Here is a 16,499-nt window from a genome sequence, read left to right as displayed (position 1 = left end):
TGCCACTGCCCTCTAGCCTGGGTGACAGAGTGAGACTCCCACTCAAAAAAAAAGAAACATACAGAAGCATTCAGAAACTTTGAAACTTTTACATGAAGCAATGACTCCAGAATAATTCCTCATGAATTCAGGTAAAATGTTCATTGATGAAATAAAACTACTGATGGGGGAGCTCTTCATGATGTAGATGATTTTACAACCCTGATTCTACCCTGATTCAAGTCTCCACAGAGAATATTTCTCAATTCAGACTAAATGACTTACGTTCTGTTTTCACTCTGTGTGGACCCAGTGTAGCCATTGCCTGATAAAAATTAAAAAAAAAGAAAGAAAGAAAGAAAGCTGAGTTCAGACTGAAAATATATTTTGATATCTATTTGATATATAACACTAATGATTAGCACAATAACAAATGCAGTAAAATATAACCATTAGCTGTTCTAATTCATTTTTAATGTTTAAGACCACAAAGAATACACATTAAGGATAACAATTTAACAATTTCTTCTAGAAGTGTTTTCAATATCTTAAATAATCTCTAATTCCCATCCAAGAAGTTCATAAAAATGGAAAAATGTAATATGAAAAGACATCTCCAATTTCAAACACACAGAAAAGACTATAATTCTTGAATATTTAATGATAGAAAGTAAGACATATATAAGGGTTCAAATGCTCATTTTTGTTCACTCAACAAATACTTATTGAGTGTCATCTGTAAGCCATGACCAGGCAAAGGACTAGACACAGACAATGATATTATTATTTGGGGGCAAACTAAATAAATGCTTTTCTGTAATTTTGCATAAATTATGAATTACATTATTACAGAAAATACAATCAAGCTGTGGACAAGTCTCTAATTCCTAAAATATTTTTTCAGTCCACTATTATCTGCAATAGTATTAATTGCTTTAGAAAAAAATGTTGGAAAAGCAAAGCATATTTACAGTAGTCATATTTTGATGTATAAGTGAAAAACCATAGAATCTTAAAAAACAGACTATAAAAACATGCTTGTGTTCCATAGCTCTTTAATCATACCTTCCTAATTGTTGTCCAGTCTTCAAGAATATCAAGATCTTGCAGCATATAAACTATATATGGACGTTGAAAAGTAAAGGTCAATTTATTTGTAAGAATACCACAAACTTTGGCCTGGAGTGGTTGCTCACACCCATAATCCCAGCACTTTTGGAGGCTGAGGTGAAAGGATTGCCTGAGCCCACAGGTTCAAGATCAGCCTGGTCAACTTGAGGAAACATCTCTACAATAAATCAAAAAAATTAGTCAGTCATGGTGGCATGTGCCTGTAGTTCCAGCTATTTGAAAGGCGGAGACAGAAGGATCTCCTGAGTCCAGCAGGTCAGGGCTGCGGTGGCTATGAGCGTGCCTTGCACTCCAACCTGGGTGACAGAGTGAGACTCCAACTCAAAAAAAAAGCATACCATACTTTGAATTATATTTCCAAAGTTCTATGCTTCAGAGAACAGAACAATGATTTATGGACATAATCCTTCAACATCTTGAATTCTGACTTCAAATTACTTTTCAAAATACTTAGAGCCAGGCTCGGTGGCTAAGCCTGTAATCCCAGCGCTTTGGGAGGCTGAGGTGAGTGGATTGCCTGAACCTGTGAGTTCGAGACCTGCCTGGGCAACTTGATGAGACCTCATCTCTACAATAAGTCAAAAAAAAAAATTAGCCGGGCATGGTAGTACGCATCTGTAGTTCCAGCTACTTGGAAGGCTGAGGCAGAAGGATCACAGGAGCCCAGTAGTTCGAGGCTGCGGTGGCCGAGAGCGGCCACGGCACTCCAGTCTGGGTGATGGAGTGAGACTCCAACTCAAAAAAAAATACTTAGTACCAGGATAAATACATTCTACTGCTTCTGAGGCCATAACCACATTCCCTTAACTCTATGATATTGATTGTAAGATATACCACCAACCTAATCACTGTTTTTAATGTGGAAGAGAAGAAAGATGGGGGCAGGGGGATGGTACCACAGGGAATGCCAAGATTGAAAACACGTATTAGTTCATACTCCAATTTCAGAAACATACAAAAATGTATTTTAAAAATACACATGAGCTAGGCACAGTGGCACATGCCTGTAATCCCAGCACTTTGGGAGGCCGAGGTGGAAGGAATGCTTGAGCCTGGGAGTTCAAGATCAGCCTGGGCAACATAGCGAAATCTTCTACAAAAAAATTAAAAAGTTAGCCAGACATGGTGGCATGTGCCGTAGTCCCAGCTACTTGAGATGCTGAGTTGGAAGGATTACCTGAATCCAGGAGGTCAAGACTGCTGTGAGTTGTGATAGTCCTGATCATGCCACTGTACCCAAACCTTGGGCATCAGAGTGAGACACAGACTCAATAAAAAAAAAAAGTATACATGAGAATTAAACAATCATGCTGTATACTTAACAGCTGTTTCACATCAAAGCCCTTGGTGAACTATAAAGCCATCTTAACTTCCAAAGCTGAGATCATGACAAAATCTCTTCTCCTCTCCCTCTCCTCTTAATCTAAACTATATCCTTTGTCTTCAGTTGGTTTTATAAATCATCTTTTGCTCACTACAGGATCATGCAAATAAGTCAATGTGTACAAATAAAAGTTATAAAGGTAAACACGATGAAAAAGTATACATCAGGGGAAAAAAATCCAGAAAATTTGGAAAAGGATATCTGAAACAACAACTGGCTTCTTTTTGTCAGGACTGAAAGGATCCTTCCTCTTTTTTCTTGACTGAAGCTCATCATTCCACAGCTCTGTCAGGTAGATAAAAATTAAGTGTTAGCTGATTTCTAGTGATCAAAAGAGAAAAAAAGACTATCATTTTATGGTGACTACTTACATATAAAACTGTACAAAACTTCATTCATACACAGCTATAATACTTATACGTTTTCCTCTGACTTTATTAAAGCAAAAATCAGCTTGGCACTTAATGACTAAGAATTGATGAGCATATGTCAAGCACTTTGTAAAATATAATACAGAGGATGCCAAAAATATGTATACACATTTCAAGAAAGGAAAAAACTGCACTAAATGGTAATACTCAATATATACCAATAACAAAAGATTAATGCAAGTCACATTTGACTTCTGCAATTACAAGAGGTGCTCCAAGTGGTGATCATCATGGTCAGACACTTCCAATTATGGCAAACTATTGCGGAACTTGCTGTGCGAGGCCTCCTGGATCTTCCTTTGTGCACATCACACACAGTACCATGGATCTCAAACTTATCACGAATATGTATAATTGCTAGGCGTTTTAGAGGTTCTGTTGCATATGCATGCCTTCACTATCATTGTACTTCCACAACGTTCTCAAATTTCAAATACCACTTCAAAGTGGTCTTTGGCTTCTCGAATGACAACTGTGTTTCTGCCATTTTCTTTGACTGTCCTTTCTGTTGCATGATGATGCTAGCATTCACTTTATCAATACCATCTTTTGAGCAAACATCATACTGCACATTGCTACGGAAATTCAATTCAACTTTGAACAGTAATACATAGATAACATCTCTTAAAACGTGTATACAATTTTTTGGCACCCCCAGTATATTACATGCATTATCTCACCTAATCCTCAAAGCTACCGCTGAGATAGGTATGCTTATTACTTCCCTTTTAGAGACAAGGAGACTGATTTAGAAAAGCTAAGTAATTGTCCATGGCCACCCAACTAGTAGATGAGGGAGCATTGATGTTAGGACTCAGCTTATCTGACTCCACTAAGCCTACTATATATCAGAGAAATAAAATTTATAACAGATAAAATAATACATGTTCAAGAACTATAGAATAACCATTAAACCTTCCACCCAGTGTTGAAAACCATTCCATGATACCCCGAGAAAGCCAATTTCACATTGGACTAATCTAATTATTAATAAGTTTTCCTTTTTCTGAGACAAAGATCTACCTCCTGTAACTTCTATAAGTTTGCCCTAGCTTGTCTAATGCCAAAGAGAAAAGGTTTTTATTCCTTCTTCCACATGACAGTCTTACAAGACTTAGAGGGAAGAACACATATGGTGGCTGTCTTCCAATGCACTTGTTATAGTAGTTTTCTGTCTCACTTCTATTTTGTCCCTTTCAATGTGCTCCATTTTTTATGTCTTTCTAAATTGAGAGTTCAAATTAAAGTAACAATCACAATCATATCAAACTCTTTAGAAGCCTTCCCCTTTTCCCTCTTATTGGGACATTTCATTTACCTTGCATTAATATTTGAAGATTAAGATAACATGAGACACTTCAGTAAACCAAAGTTTGGTGCCACAGAAACATCACAATCACATCCTTCCCCTACCTGAGGTAATATCAATACTGTGTCTATCCTCTTCAAGCCGTCTTATCTTCTCCTCTAGTTCACTCTGGACTGTATCATACAACAAAAGCTTTTCACTCTACGGGAAAAAAAAGATTATACTTAGAAAGTAGAAAGAAAAAATTGGTCTACCTTAACCAAGAGTACCAAATAACTTGAAGTATTTTAATTTAGAGGTATTTGTTTGTTTATAGGCATTCGCTTAAGTTCAACTTAAAAATTTTAAAGAAGACTCAAATACATGAAAGTAAACTAGATAATACAGAATCTAAATGTAGATCTAACTACATGCAATTTCATTCTATAAGAGCATCTAAATTTATGCATGACAATGAGGTAAATATTTACCTTATAAAAAATTCATAGCAAGTGCCCATGAAGCTTAAATATAATCAGGTCCTACCTGTCACCATAATAGAAAACTTGTCCTATAAAATATATCTTTATAAGATGGATCATATTTTTTCACAAGAATGATAATTGGGTCATTATTCCTCACTAATATCTCAGTATCATATTAAAATAGACTAATATGTCACCGAAAGATTCAAATACAAATTTTATAATTATTTTAAATAATTCAATTATAATTTAAATTATAAAACTACAGACCAATTATATCCATTATATCCAAACCTCTCCACAAACTACAGATGGATTGAAATGCTAAAGTACACAGACTGACAGATCAGACTGGAACCCAAGTCTACTGGTTCTAGTTCACTGTTTTCAATTTTATAACATTGTAGCACTATTTTAAAAAGCCATAATATATACACAGCATAATATATAAAGACTGATTTTATGAGAAAACTACGACCACATGCTTAGCCCTAGTAAAAATATTACTCTATCAGGATATAGCTAGAAATGACTGTCTTGTAGAAGCTATTGGGATATAGTTAGATAGGACTTCTTGTGGAAGGCATAGGTCACACCCATGGAGGCAGCATTCCCAGTGTCAATCATGAAGCACTCTCTTTTGAGTTTCAAATTAAAATTTACACATGTTTGAAGAGTCTCCTGAGTGGCAGGGAAAAGATGAATTGTCAATTAGAGGCAAGCCAGGAGCTAAGGAGAAAAAAAGCTAAAGAAGACTAAAACAAGATCTCATATGAAAAACTGTCATGTTGCATTCTGCTCTGCGTACTTACTTTCTTTCGCTTGTTCCCTTGTCTTTGGTAAAGTCTTATGAAATATTCCAGCTTTCTTTATCTACATTGTGCTACAAGAATTAGAAGATGTTATATATCAGAGAAAAGGGGAAAGCAGGTGTCTCCAGTCAAGACAGCGCTGCAGTTATAAACATCCAATTTCCCCAACCAAAGATGACTCTAAATGTAGAGCTGGAGTGGTAAGGTTTTGGCTTTTAAGAATATGAACATTTGGCCAGGCACAGTGGCTCATGTCTATAATCCAGCACTTTGGGAGCCGAGGTAAGAGGATTGCCTGAGCTCATGGGTTCGAGACCAGTCTGGGCAACTTGGCGAGACCTCATCTCTACAATAAATCAAAAAATTAGCCGGGTATGGTAGTGCGCACCTGTAGTTCCAGCTACTTGGAAGGCTGAGGCGGAAGGATCACCTGAGCCCAACAGGTCGAGACTGCAGTGGCTGTGAGCGTGCCACTGCCCTCTAGCCTGGGCGACAGAGTGAGACTCCAACTCAAAAAAAAAAAAAATGAACATTTAACTAGTGTATTCTCTTTCCTTCCCATTTATTGATAATCTTCCCCAGGTCAAGCAGAAATTCTAAAATAAGTTCAAATAATCATTCTTTATCATTTAAAAAAGCCACAATGAGTCTAAAATGTTTGAAGCTTTGAAGGCATCTCTAAAGCTATCAGAGGTGTATACTTTAAAGTACACAGATAGAAGTACCTTGAATCTATTCTCATTCTTATTTCTCTCCCCCTTTTTTAGTAAGTTCTTTCCCATTTCTCCAACCTTGAAAGATCTAAAAGGCTTCCCTGAAGAGAAAAAAAAGTCATCATAAAAAAAGAGAAAAAAAAGTCATGCAGCTAGAAGATACTTGGAAAAGAAAGGGGAAAACTCCCTTGCTTTGGTACCTGTAAGAGTATCTGTGTTCATTAGGTATTTTCGTTTTGTTTTTTTTTCTTTTGTAGTTTTCTTTTTTTTGTTGTTTTATTTTAAAGTTGTGGGGTACAAGTCAGGATTGGATACATAAATGGTTTAGGTACAGGTGAAGTTTTGGGCCTATCGCTGGACCTCACTTCGCCTGGATGAGGATCAGGCACCCATACTGGTGTTATGTGCACCCCCTAGTTTTTAAAAAACACCACTTATAAGCACATATTTGGCTTCAAGATCCCATATCCCTCCAATCTCCACATTCTAAATGTATTGGATCTGCTCACAAAGCCTCTTCGCAGGCTGACACCTATCTGTTTCTCATCATGGGAGCTTTAAGAAGCCAAGGAAAGTGGCCCCAAGGTTCCATTTCTGTACAGACCTCACACTGCCCTGTATTCCGAACCAAGTCCCCTTTGGCAGTTCCCTGACTTAGGTACCTCACAGTTTACAACCTTCCATCAGAATGGAGCCCTGGAAGATTTTTAAGAGCTGACATTATCAGAGACTGACACATTAAAAAGTTACAATAGTTTTTGGTTTTGCTTTTAAGTATACTACACTGGAACAAAAAATATGCAGAACAGAATTTTAAAACCCAGAAAAAACCCTGCTTATGGGAAAATTGTAACAGTGACTTTTCCTAACATCTGAAAATCTGATGACAATAAATGACAACAGCAAAATGAGTTTAACTACATCCTGAGTATTTTTTTTTTTTTTTTGCTTTACAACATACATAAAAATAAATGGACAAAAAGTTAAATTTATAAAATAAAACTTAAAAAAAGCTATTAAAAAACAACGTAAGAAATTCCCCAGAACTGAAGATGAGTTTCCTGATTAAAAGGTTCATCTGAGTATCCAGCACAATAAATTATAAAAGACCCACAACGAGGTACATCATCTTATTATTCCACAACATCATGGATAAAGAGAACAGCTAAAGGTATTCAGGAGGAAAACAGGTCACCTACAAAGGATCAGGAATCAAAATGATAAGAGACTTCACCAAAGCAACACTGGAAGCTAGAAGACAATGGGACAATGCCTTCAAAATTCTGAGGAAACACGATTACTATCTAGAATGCTATTCTTAGGTGTGAGAATAAAGGTATTTTGGGTCAGGAAGGACATGGTGGTTTTAAAACATGTCAAATAATTCTCTGATACTCCTAACTTCAAAACATAGAGACTAATTTCTCTCTCTCTGAATATGGGTAGGACTTAGTGACTCTCATCTAATGAACAGAATGTAGCAGAAATGTAGGTCATAAAAAACACTGTCACTCCTGTCCTGTTCTAGGAGAACTTAGCCATCAGGTTATAAGGACATTCACTCAGCCTGTAGAGATGACCACAAGAGGAGAACCAAACTCTCCAAACAAAACCCAGCAACAACTTGCCAGCCTTGTGAGAAGTCACCTTGGAAGTGGGTTCTCCAGGTTCCAATCAAGGCTTCAGATAACTGCATCCCTGATTAAAACATTGTGCTACACTAATATCTTCACTGAAACTTCATATTCCCTGAGCCAGAACTACTCAGCTAAGTTGCTCTCAAATTCCTGGCCACTGAGACTACAAAAAAAACAAATGTTTATTATTGTGCTAAGCCAGTTTTGGAGTAATTTATTATAAAGCAGTAGACAAACAATACAAGAAGTCTCAAAAAAACTAACATATAAATCCCCTCTCAGGATGTTACTGTAAGATAGTTCTACTAAACTGAAAGGGAAAATGAGATCTAGCAGCAAAGAGGTGAAAGGAATGTTTAGGTTGATAAGAGATGCTCCGTGAAGACAGAGATGTGGTTGGCCTAGAAAGCATCTGAAGGATGGAGCAAGACAGGGGATTGATGGGAGAGAGGGGCTGCTTCCGGAAGGAAGTACTTCAGAAGAAAATGGGGCTGAGGGATTGATTATCTGATGCCTTTGATCACATAGAATAGCATTAGAACTTCCATAAAAGCATCTTAATGTAATGCTGGTTTTGTTTGTTTTTTTAATGAATTAAGAAAGGTAAATTTATTAAAGGGACAATATGTTGTGAAGGGCACAATGGACAGGACAACAGCAAGAGTATCTGCTGTCAGCTGATGGTTTTCTTTTTTTAAATTAAGCCAAGCATGTACAGCTTTACTCATTTTTCACAAAGCCTGAGTATTCAGCAAAATGAAAAGCATGTTATGAACTCAAGAAAAGTCAACACAAGCACGGAACCTGTAGTAAGCTTTCAACTGTATGGAGATTTAAATTCATATCCAGTAAAGGTAAAAACACTTTCTCATTCTAAAGTTAGTTGTAAACAGTATCTTCTTGTGACTTCTAGAATGACCTAGAAAAGGCTCCACATTTGCTTTTGTCAGATATTGAAGTTCTAATACTACTTTCTATGTAGTTTTAAAAAGGTATTAGAAAAGGTGTTTTAAACATAGTCTAACTCTTGGCTCAGCAAACAACATTTATAATTTTTAAAAATCATAATATAACAATATTAGAAGAATGGGATGGGGGACTCCTCAGCTTCCATAATAGGAAACCAATAGATAATGTTTAAAACTGCTATTATTTAGAAATATGAGGGCAAATTCCAGAAGCAGTAGGTAAAAGAGTTACACAGATAATTACTACTAGAATACAGAGAATTTAGAAGTAGGACATGGAACTGCTGTTTTTCACTATAAGCCTGTGCCTTCAAAAATATGTACCCATGGCTAGCTCACACCTGTAATTCCAGTGCTTTGGGAGGCCAAGGTAGGAGGATCGCTTGAAGCAAGGAGTTCAAGACCAGCCTCAGCAACATAGTAAGACCCTGTATCTAATGAAAGAGAAACAAATTAGCCAGGTATGGTGGTGCACACCTGTAGTACCAACTATTCAGGAGGATGAGGCAGGAGGATCACTTGAGCCCAGGAGTTCTACGTTACAGTGAGCTATGATGGCAGAACTGCACTCCAGTCTGGGCAACAGAGCAAGATCCTATCTCTAAAAAAAATAAAAAATAAATATGTACACATGCTAACTGCTAAAAATGAAACTTTAAAAAGAGTATTTAGAATCATAGCACGCTCACAAAATGTTACCTGAAAATAAGTTAGGATATAAAATAGTATATTCAAATGCTTATCAGCCGTTTTTAAAAATGTACAACATATGCACACATCAACAGTGGTTACCTCTGCTTGGTAAATTATGGTTGATTGTAGTTCTTTCTTTAGACTTATTTCTCAAGTTTTCTCAATAGACACTTATCAATGTTATAATCAGAAAAAAATTAATTTACTAGTCCACCAAACAATCATAGCCCTGAATAGCTCTCACCAATTATCTCAAGAATTGGAATCCTAACCTGAACAATGAAGGCCTCTTACTGAGACCTTACTACCACCTGCTGTCAGATCTTAAAACTCATCTCAAGCCCTGTAGTGAGGCTTAAAAGAGATAACCTAAATAAAGCATCTTCACCTGTCTTAGTGTCTGATACCTTGCAGTATCCATGTGATTTCTTCTTTTTTTTTTTTTTTTTTTTTGAGTTGGAGTCTCACTCTGTCACCCAGACTAGAGTGCAGTGGCCGCTCCCAGCCACCACAGCCTCGACCTGCTGGGCTCCGGCGATCCTTCCGCCTCAGCCTTCCCAGTAGCTGGAATTACAGGCATGCGCTACCACGCCCGGCTGATTTTTTGATTTATTGTAGAGATGAGGTCTCGCCTGCCCAGGCGAGTCTCGAACCCGCGGGCTCAGGCAATCCACTCACCTCAGCCTCCCAAGTGATTTCTTCTTTAATTTGACACAAACCTTCAGCTATTGCCTCTGTGGGTTTGGGGTATACTTTCTGCATGCAAGCCAGTGTGAACATGTCTAGTCTCTGGTTCTGGTTCCTCGTCTCTAACTGCTTCTCTAACGGCTCCTAAACAAACTTTTATTTTGACAGTTGGCAAGGTGTCTTCCTTCTTTCCACTGCATTTGGCTCTCAGAATTATTTCAATGATGGCAGCACTGCACTCCAATGTAAGTCAAATGTAAGAACTAAAGAATATGCAGAAAAAAAGGCTCTGAAAAATCAAGTTCGGATTTAGTGGTAAACTGCATGAATGACTAGAAATATTAAAGAATTTCAATCCCAGTTCTGCTACTCATTAGTTGAGTGACCCTGAGAAAATTATTCAGCTTCTTTTAGCCTTAGTTAACCCATTTATTAAAATTAAGGTAATTCCTATTCCACAATGTCATTGAAAGGATTAAAATGACAGATGATATTTAAAAACATAACATTCTTGGGCCAGGCATGGTGGCTCACAGCATTTTGGGAGGCCAACGTGGCAGGATCACTTGAAGCCAGGAGTTCAAAACAGGCCTGGGCAACAAAGCAAAACCTCATCTCTACAAAAAATTTAAAAAATTAGCCAGGCATGGTGATGTGTGCTTGTAGTCCCAGTTACTCAGGAGGCTGAGACAGGGGGATCACTTGAGCCCAGGAATTTGAGGTTGCACTGAGCCATGATCATGCTACTGTACTTCAGCCTAGGTGACAGTAAAATCTCGTCTCAAAATAAACATTGAAAAAATAAAATGGGCGGGGCTGTGGCTCAGCCTGTAATCCCAGCACTTTGGGAGGCCGAAGCAAGTGGATTGCCTGAGCCCATGGGTTCAAGACAAGCCTGGGCAATTGGCAAGATCTCATCTCTACAATAAATAAAAAAATTAGTCAGGCGTGGTAGTGTGTGCCTGTAGTTCCAGCTTCTTGGAAGGCTGAGGCAGAAGGATTGCCAGAACCCAGCAGGTAGATGCTGGGGTGGCTGTGAGCGTGCCACTGCACCCCAGCCTGGGTGACAGAGTGAGACTCCAACTCAGAAAAGAAAAAACATAAAAATCTAAATACATGTTCCCTTTCACCCTCCTTCTTTCCTATCTAGAATGGCTCTGAACTAACAGTATCTTCGGAATAATTACATAATTAAGTTATTTATAACAGATTAATTGTATGTTAAACATTAAAATGTCAAGTCACAGCCAGGCTCAGTGGCTCAACCTGTAATCCTGTGCCTTGGGAGGCTGAGGTGAGTGGATTGCCTGAGCCCGCGGGTTCGAGATCCACCTGGGCAACTTGGTGAGACCTCATCTCTACAATAAATCAAAAATTAGCCGGGCGTGGTAGCACACGCCTGTAGTTTCAGCTACTCGGAAGGCTGAGGCAGAAGGACCGCCAGAGCCCAGCAGGTCGAGGTTGTGGTGGCCGGGAGCGGCCACTGCACTACAGTCTGGGCGACAGTGAGACTCCAACTCAAAAAAAAATTAAACAAAAATTAAAAAAAAAAAAAAAGTCAAGTCACAACTAAACTAGAAGACATTTAAGTTAATATTTAGAAATTCTATGGAGGAAAAAGAACTTCAAAGCCAAAAAAATGATGGAAGAGAAAAAAGATCAATATATATGTGTAACCAAAAAACACTATATATTGATATTTGTTTCTTACAATACAGTGGACTAAATAACCTAAACAAACAAATAGCTCCCAACACACCTGGACAGATATCCTGGATAAAATACCACAAACATCTTTTTAAAGGTATAGCTAACTTCTTAAGAAAATGTGGGATGGCCAAGTATGATGGCATACCTGTACTTCCAGAGCTTTGGGAGGCCATGGCAGAAGGATCACTTAAGGCCAGGAGTTCGAGACCAGCCTGGACAACATAGTGAGACACTTATCTCAACAACACCAACAACAACAAAAAGGGATAGCCCATGGACTAAAAATAAACAAGGAACCAGAATGTTAACTTGATGTTGAAGCTGTGGCTACCTTGAGGGAATGTGTTGGTATCAATAACCTAGAGGCGTGTTTTTCAGTGGCTACTTGGTAAAAAGAGTAAGGTCTTGGGCCTAAGCAGAAAGGATAACTGGAACTGGGATTTCTACCGAGAGCCCTGAAGGCTACACCTTCAACATAAAGTTAGACTAAAAAGATCCACATAAGAGAAATAGATCTGTCTAAGCCCATGCAATAAGTGGAGACAAAAGAAGCATTCCCTAAAAGCATGTCATCTAAGGCCTAACCTCTACATACTTGAGATTGAAACATAGACTACCTGCATCTTCCACAAATCCAAACACAAAAATTAAAGTAGTCATTGGCTGGTGTCACATCAGGATGTCTATCTGAAAAAAACTAGCAGATAAAAAAGTAGATACTACCTGAAGAGCTACATCATCGGTCCAATACACACAAAATTCCTACCAATAAAGTCTGCCATAGTTCAGAACCATGAAATAAGGAAATATACTGTGAAATACGGAAGAAACAAAAAAAAAAAAGCAGACTTACACTCCACAGAATTTCAGATAATGATTAAATAAATAAGACAGACACATAGATCAACAATACAGAATAGAGAGCTCAGAAACCACCCTAAATACTGTCAGTGAGGGTGCCAAGAATACGCAATGGGGAAAGTACTGTCTTGTCAAAAAATGATGCTGGAAAAACTGGATATCCATATGCAAAAGAATGAAGTTGGACATCTATTGTACATTATACATAAAAATAAATTAAAAATAGATTAAAGATTTAATTGTAATAACTGAAATTGTAAAGTTCCTAGAAGAAAACAAGGGATAAGTTTCACTGGTCTTGGCAGTGATTTGATATGACTTCAGGCAACAAATACAAAAACAGACAAGTGGGACTACCAAAACTAAAAAGTTTCTGCACAGCAAAGAGAAGAATTAATAGAGTGAAAAGGCAACCTATGAAATGGGAGAATATATTGCAAACCATATATCTGATAAGGTAGTAATATCCAAAATATATAGGACTCTTCAACTCAATAGCATAAAAGCCAGATTTTAAAATGGGCAAAAGTTTTTTGGAGTTTTTTTGGGGTTTTTTTGAGTTGGAGTCTCTCTGTCGCCCAGACTGGAGTGCAGTGGCCGCTACCGGCCACCGCAGCCTCAACCTGCTGGGCTCTGGCGATCCTTCCACCTCAGCCTTCCAAGTAGCCGGAATTACAGGCATGCGCTACCACGCCCGGCTGATTTTTTAATTTATTGTACAGATGAGGTCTCACTGCCCAGGCGGGTCTCGAACCCGCGGGCTCAGGCAATCTACTTACCTCAGCCTCCCAAAGGCGCAGGATTACAGGCTGAGCCACCGAGCCCGGCTGGGCAAAAGTTTTGAATAGATTTTTCTTCAAAGACACACAAATAGACAACAGGTATATGAAAGAATGTTCAACATCAGTAATCATAAGAAAAACATGAATCAAGCCACAATGATTTATCACCTCACATCTGTTAGAATGGCTATTACCAAAAAGACAAAGAAAAACAAGTGTTGGCAAGGATGTGGAAAAAAAGAAGCCATTATTTGGAATATTATTCAGCCTTAAAACAGAAGGGCTGGGTGCAGTGGCTCATACCTATAATCCCAGGACTTTAGGAGACCAAGGCAGGAGGACTAATTGAGCCCAGGAGTTCGAGACCAGCCTGGACAACATAACAAGATCTCATCTATACAAAATTTAAAAATAGACCAGGAGCAGTGGCTCATACCTATAAACTCAGCACTTTGGAAGACCAAGGCAGGAGGACTAATTGTGCCCAGGAGTTCAAGATCAGCCAGGACAACATAGCAAGAACTCATCTTCACAAAATAAAAAAGTAGCCAGGTATGGTGTCATGCACCTGTAGTTCCAGCTACTCAGGAGGCTGAGGCAGGAGGATCACCTGAGCCCAGAAGTCAAGACTTCCTGGTGAGCCATGATTGCCACTGTACACTCCAACCTGGATGACAGCATAAGACCCCAACTCAAAAAGACACAAGAAAATCCTGTCATTTTTGACAACATATATGAATTTAGGGGATGTTATGCTAAGCAAAATAAGCTAGGCACAGAAAGAAATTACTGTATGATCTCCCTTATACATAGAATCTAAAAAAAAAAAATCAAATGCATAGAAGCAGAGAGTAAAATAGTGGTCACCAGGGGCTGTGGGAATGGGTGGTGGGCAGTGGAGTGGGGAATGGGAGATGTTAGACAAAGAGTACAAAGTTTCAGTTAGACAGGAGGAATAAGTTCTGGAGATTATATTGTACAGCACAACTATAGTTAAAAATAATGCCAGGCACAGTGATACACACTTGAGTCCCAGTTACTTGAGAGGCTGAGGCAGCAGGATCACTTGAGGTCAAGAATTTAAGGCCAGCCTGAGCAACATAGCAAGACTCCATCTCTAAAATAAAAAAAATTTATTTTTTGCCAGGCACAGTGGTTCATGCCTAAAATCCCAGCACTTTGGGAGGCAGAGATAAGAGGATTGCCTGAGCTCAGGGGCTCAAGACCAGACTGGGCAACTTGGTGAGACCTTGTCTTCACAATAAATAATAAAAAAAAAATTAACCAGGCATGATGGTAGTTCCAAGTACTCCAGCCTGGGCAACAGAGTGAGACTCCAACTCATAAATAAGTAAATAAATAAATAAACAAAAATATTTAAAATAATATATGATATACTTGAAAATTGTTAAGACTTTGAATGTTCTTTCTCACCACAGAAAACAAGTATGTGAGGTAATAGATATGTTAAATTAGTTTAATTATTCCACAGTGTATGCATATATCAATACATCATGTTGTATATCATAAATGCATACAATTATTTTCATTTGTCAATTTAATACCTTTTTTTTAAAGTTGGAGTCTCACTCCGTGGCCCAGGCTGGAGTGCAGGCATGCTCACAGCCACCCCAGTGTCGACCTACTGGGCTCCAGCAATCCTTCCACCTCAGCCTTCCAAGTAGCCGGAACTACAGGTGCATGCCACCATACCCAGATAATTTTTTACTTATTGTAGAGACGGGGTCTTGCCAAGTTGCACAGGTTGGTCTCGAACCTGCTGGCTCAGGCAATCCACTCACCTTGGCCTGGGATTACAGACTGAGCCACTAAGCCTGGCCTCTCATTTGTCAATTTAAAGAATTAAAAATTAGGCCAGGTACAGCGGCATGCCTGCAATCCCAGCACTTTGAGAGGCCAAGGAAAGAGGAACACTTGAGTCCAAGAGATCAAGACCAATTTGGACAATATAATAAGACCCCATCTTTACCATTTTTTAAAAATTAGCTAGGCATGGTGCTGTGTACCTGTAGTCCTAGCTACTTGGGAAGCTGAGGCAGAACAATCACTTGAGCCCAGGAATCTGAGGTTTCAGTAACCTATGATCACACTACTGCACTTCGGCATGAATGACAGAGTGAAAACTTGTCTCAAAAAAGAGAAAAATTAATTAATTAATTTAAAAAAGAAAACAGTATAGAGCTTCCTCAAAAGAAAAGGCATATTATCCAACAATCTCACTTTTGGATATTTATCAGAAAGAACTGAACTCAGGATCTAGAAGAGCTATTTGCACTCCCATATTCATTGCAGCACTGTTCACAAAAGCCAAGATGCGGAAACAGCCTAAATGTCCACAGATAGAAGAATGAGTCAAGAAAATGTGGTGTATACATACATTGGAATACTATTTAGCCTTAGAAAAGAAGGCAGTCTTGCCATTTTTGACAATATGGATAAACCTTTATATCATTATGCTATGTGAAATAAACCACTCACAAAGGATAAATACTGCATACCACTTATATGAAGAGATGTGCTGTACAATATTGTATACCACCATACCTATAGCTAACACTGTATTGCACACTTAAAAACTGTATTAAGAGGTTAGATCTCATGTGAAATGTCCTTACCACAACTTAATAAAAAATAAATAAAAAGAAATTCCAAGGGAGATAAGTTTTATCAGGGAGCTCTAAAATCAAAAGTGTTCAGCACCATCCTTTTTGAGAAAAGGAATCTGAGACTGTGGACGTGCATTAAGGGACATCTCAACACTAGTACCTCTAGCCTCCAGATCTCAAATGGTGAATGATTTTACCAGTTTGAAGAAAATGGTAAATGGATTTTTTTTACAAAATAGAGACGAGCCGGGCTCGGTGGCTCAGCCTGTAATCCCGTGCCTTTGGGAGGCTGAGGTGAGTGAATTGCCTGA

General features: G+C 38.4%; 1 protein-coding gene across 3 annotated transcripts in view; it reads right to left on the bottom strand.

Annotated features, from left to right (window-relative positions):
- BRMS1L (breast cancer metastasis-suppressor 1 like) overlaps positions 1–16,499 on the bottom strand; it is a 35,697-nt gene that overhangs the window by 5,658 nt on the left and 13,540 nt on the right. For all 3 annotated transcript variants that reach the window (XM_008060510.1, XM_008060511.1, XM_021713625.1), the window contains 4 exons: positions 4,339–4,435; positions 2,696–2,779; positions 1,045–1,109; positions 265–304 (listed from right to left, as the gene is read on the bottom strand). In XM_008060510.1, the coding sequence (XP_008058701.1) occupies positions 265–304; positions 1,045–1,109; positions 2,696–2,779; positions 4,339–4,435 (286 nt within the window). The remainder of the gene's footprint in view (positions 1–264; positions 305–1,044; positions 1,110–2,695; positions 2,780–4,338; positions 4,436–16,499) is intronic.

This window comes from Carlito syrichta, unplaced genomic scaffold (assembly GCF_000164805.1).
Source record: "Carlito syrichta isolate Samal-C Ts95f unplaced genomic scaffold, Tarsius_syrichta-2.0.1 Scaffold304637, whole genome shotgun sequence".
NCBI lineage: Eukaryota > Metazoa > Chordata > Mammalia > Primates > Tarsiidae > Carlito > Carlito syrichta.
This window is presented reverse-complemented; position numbering and strand designations above follow the sequence as displayed.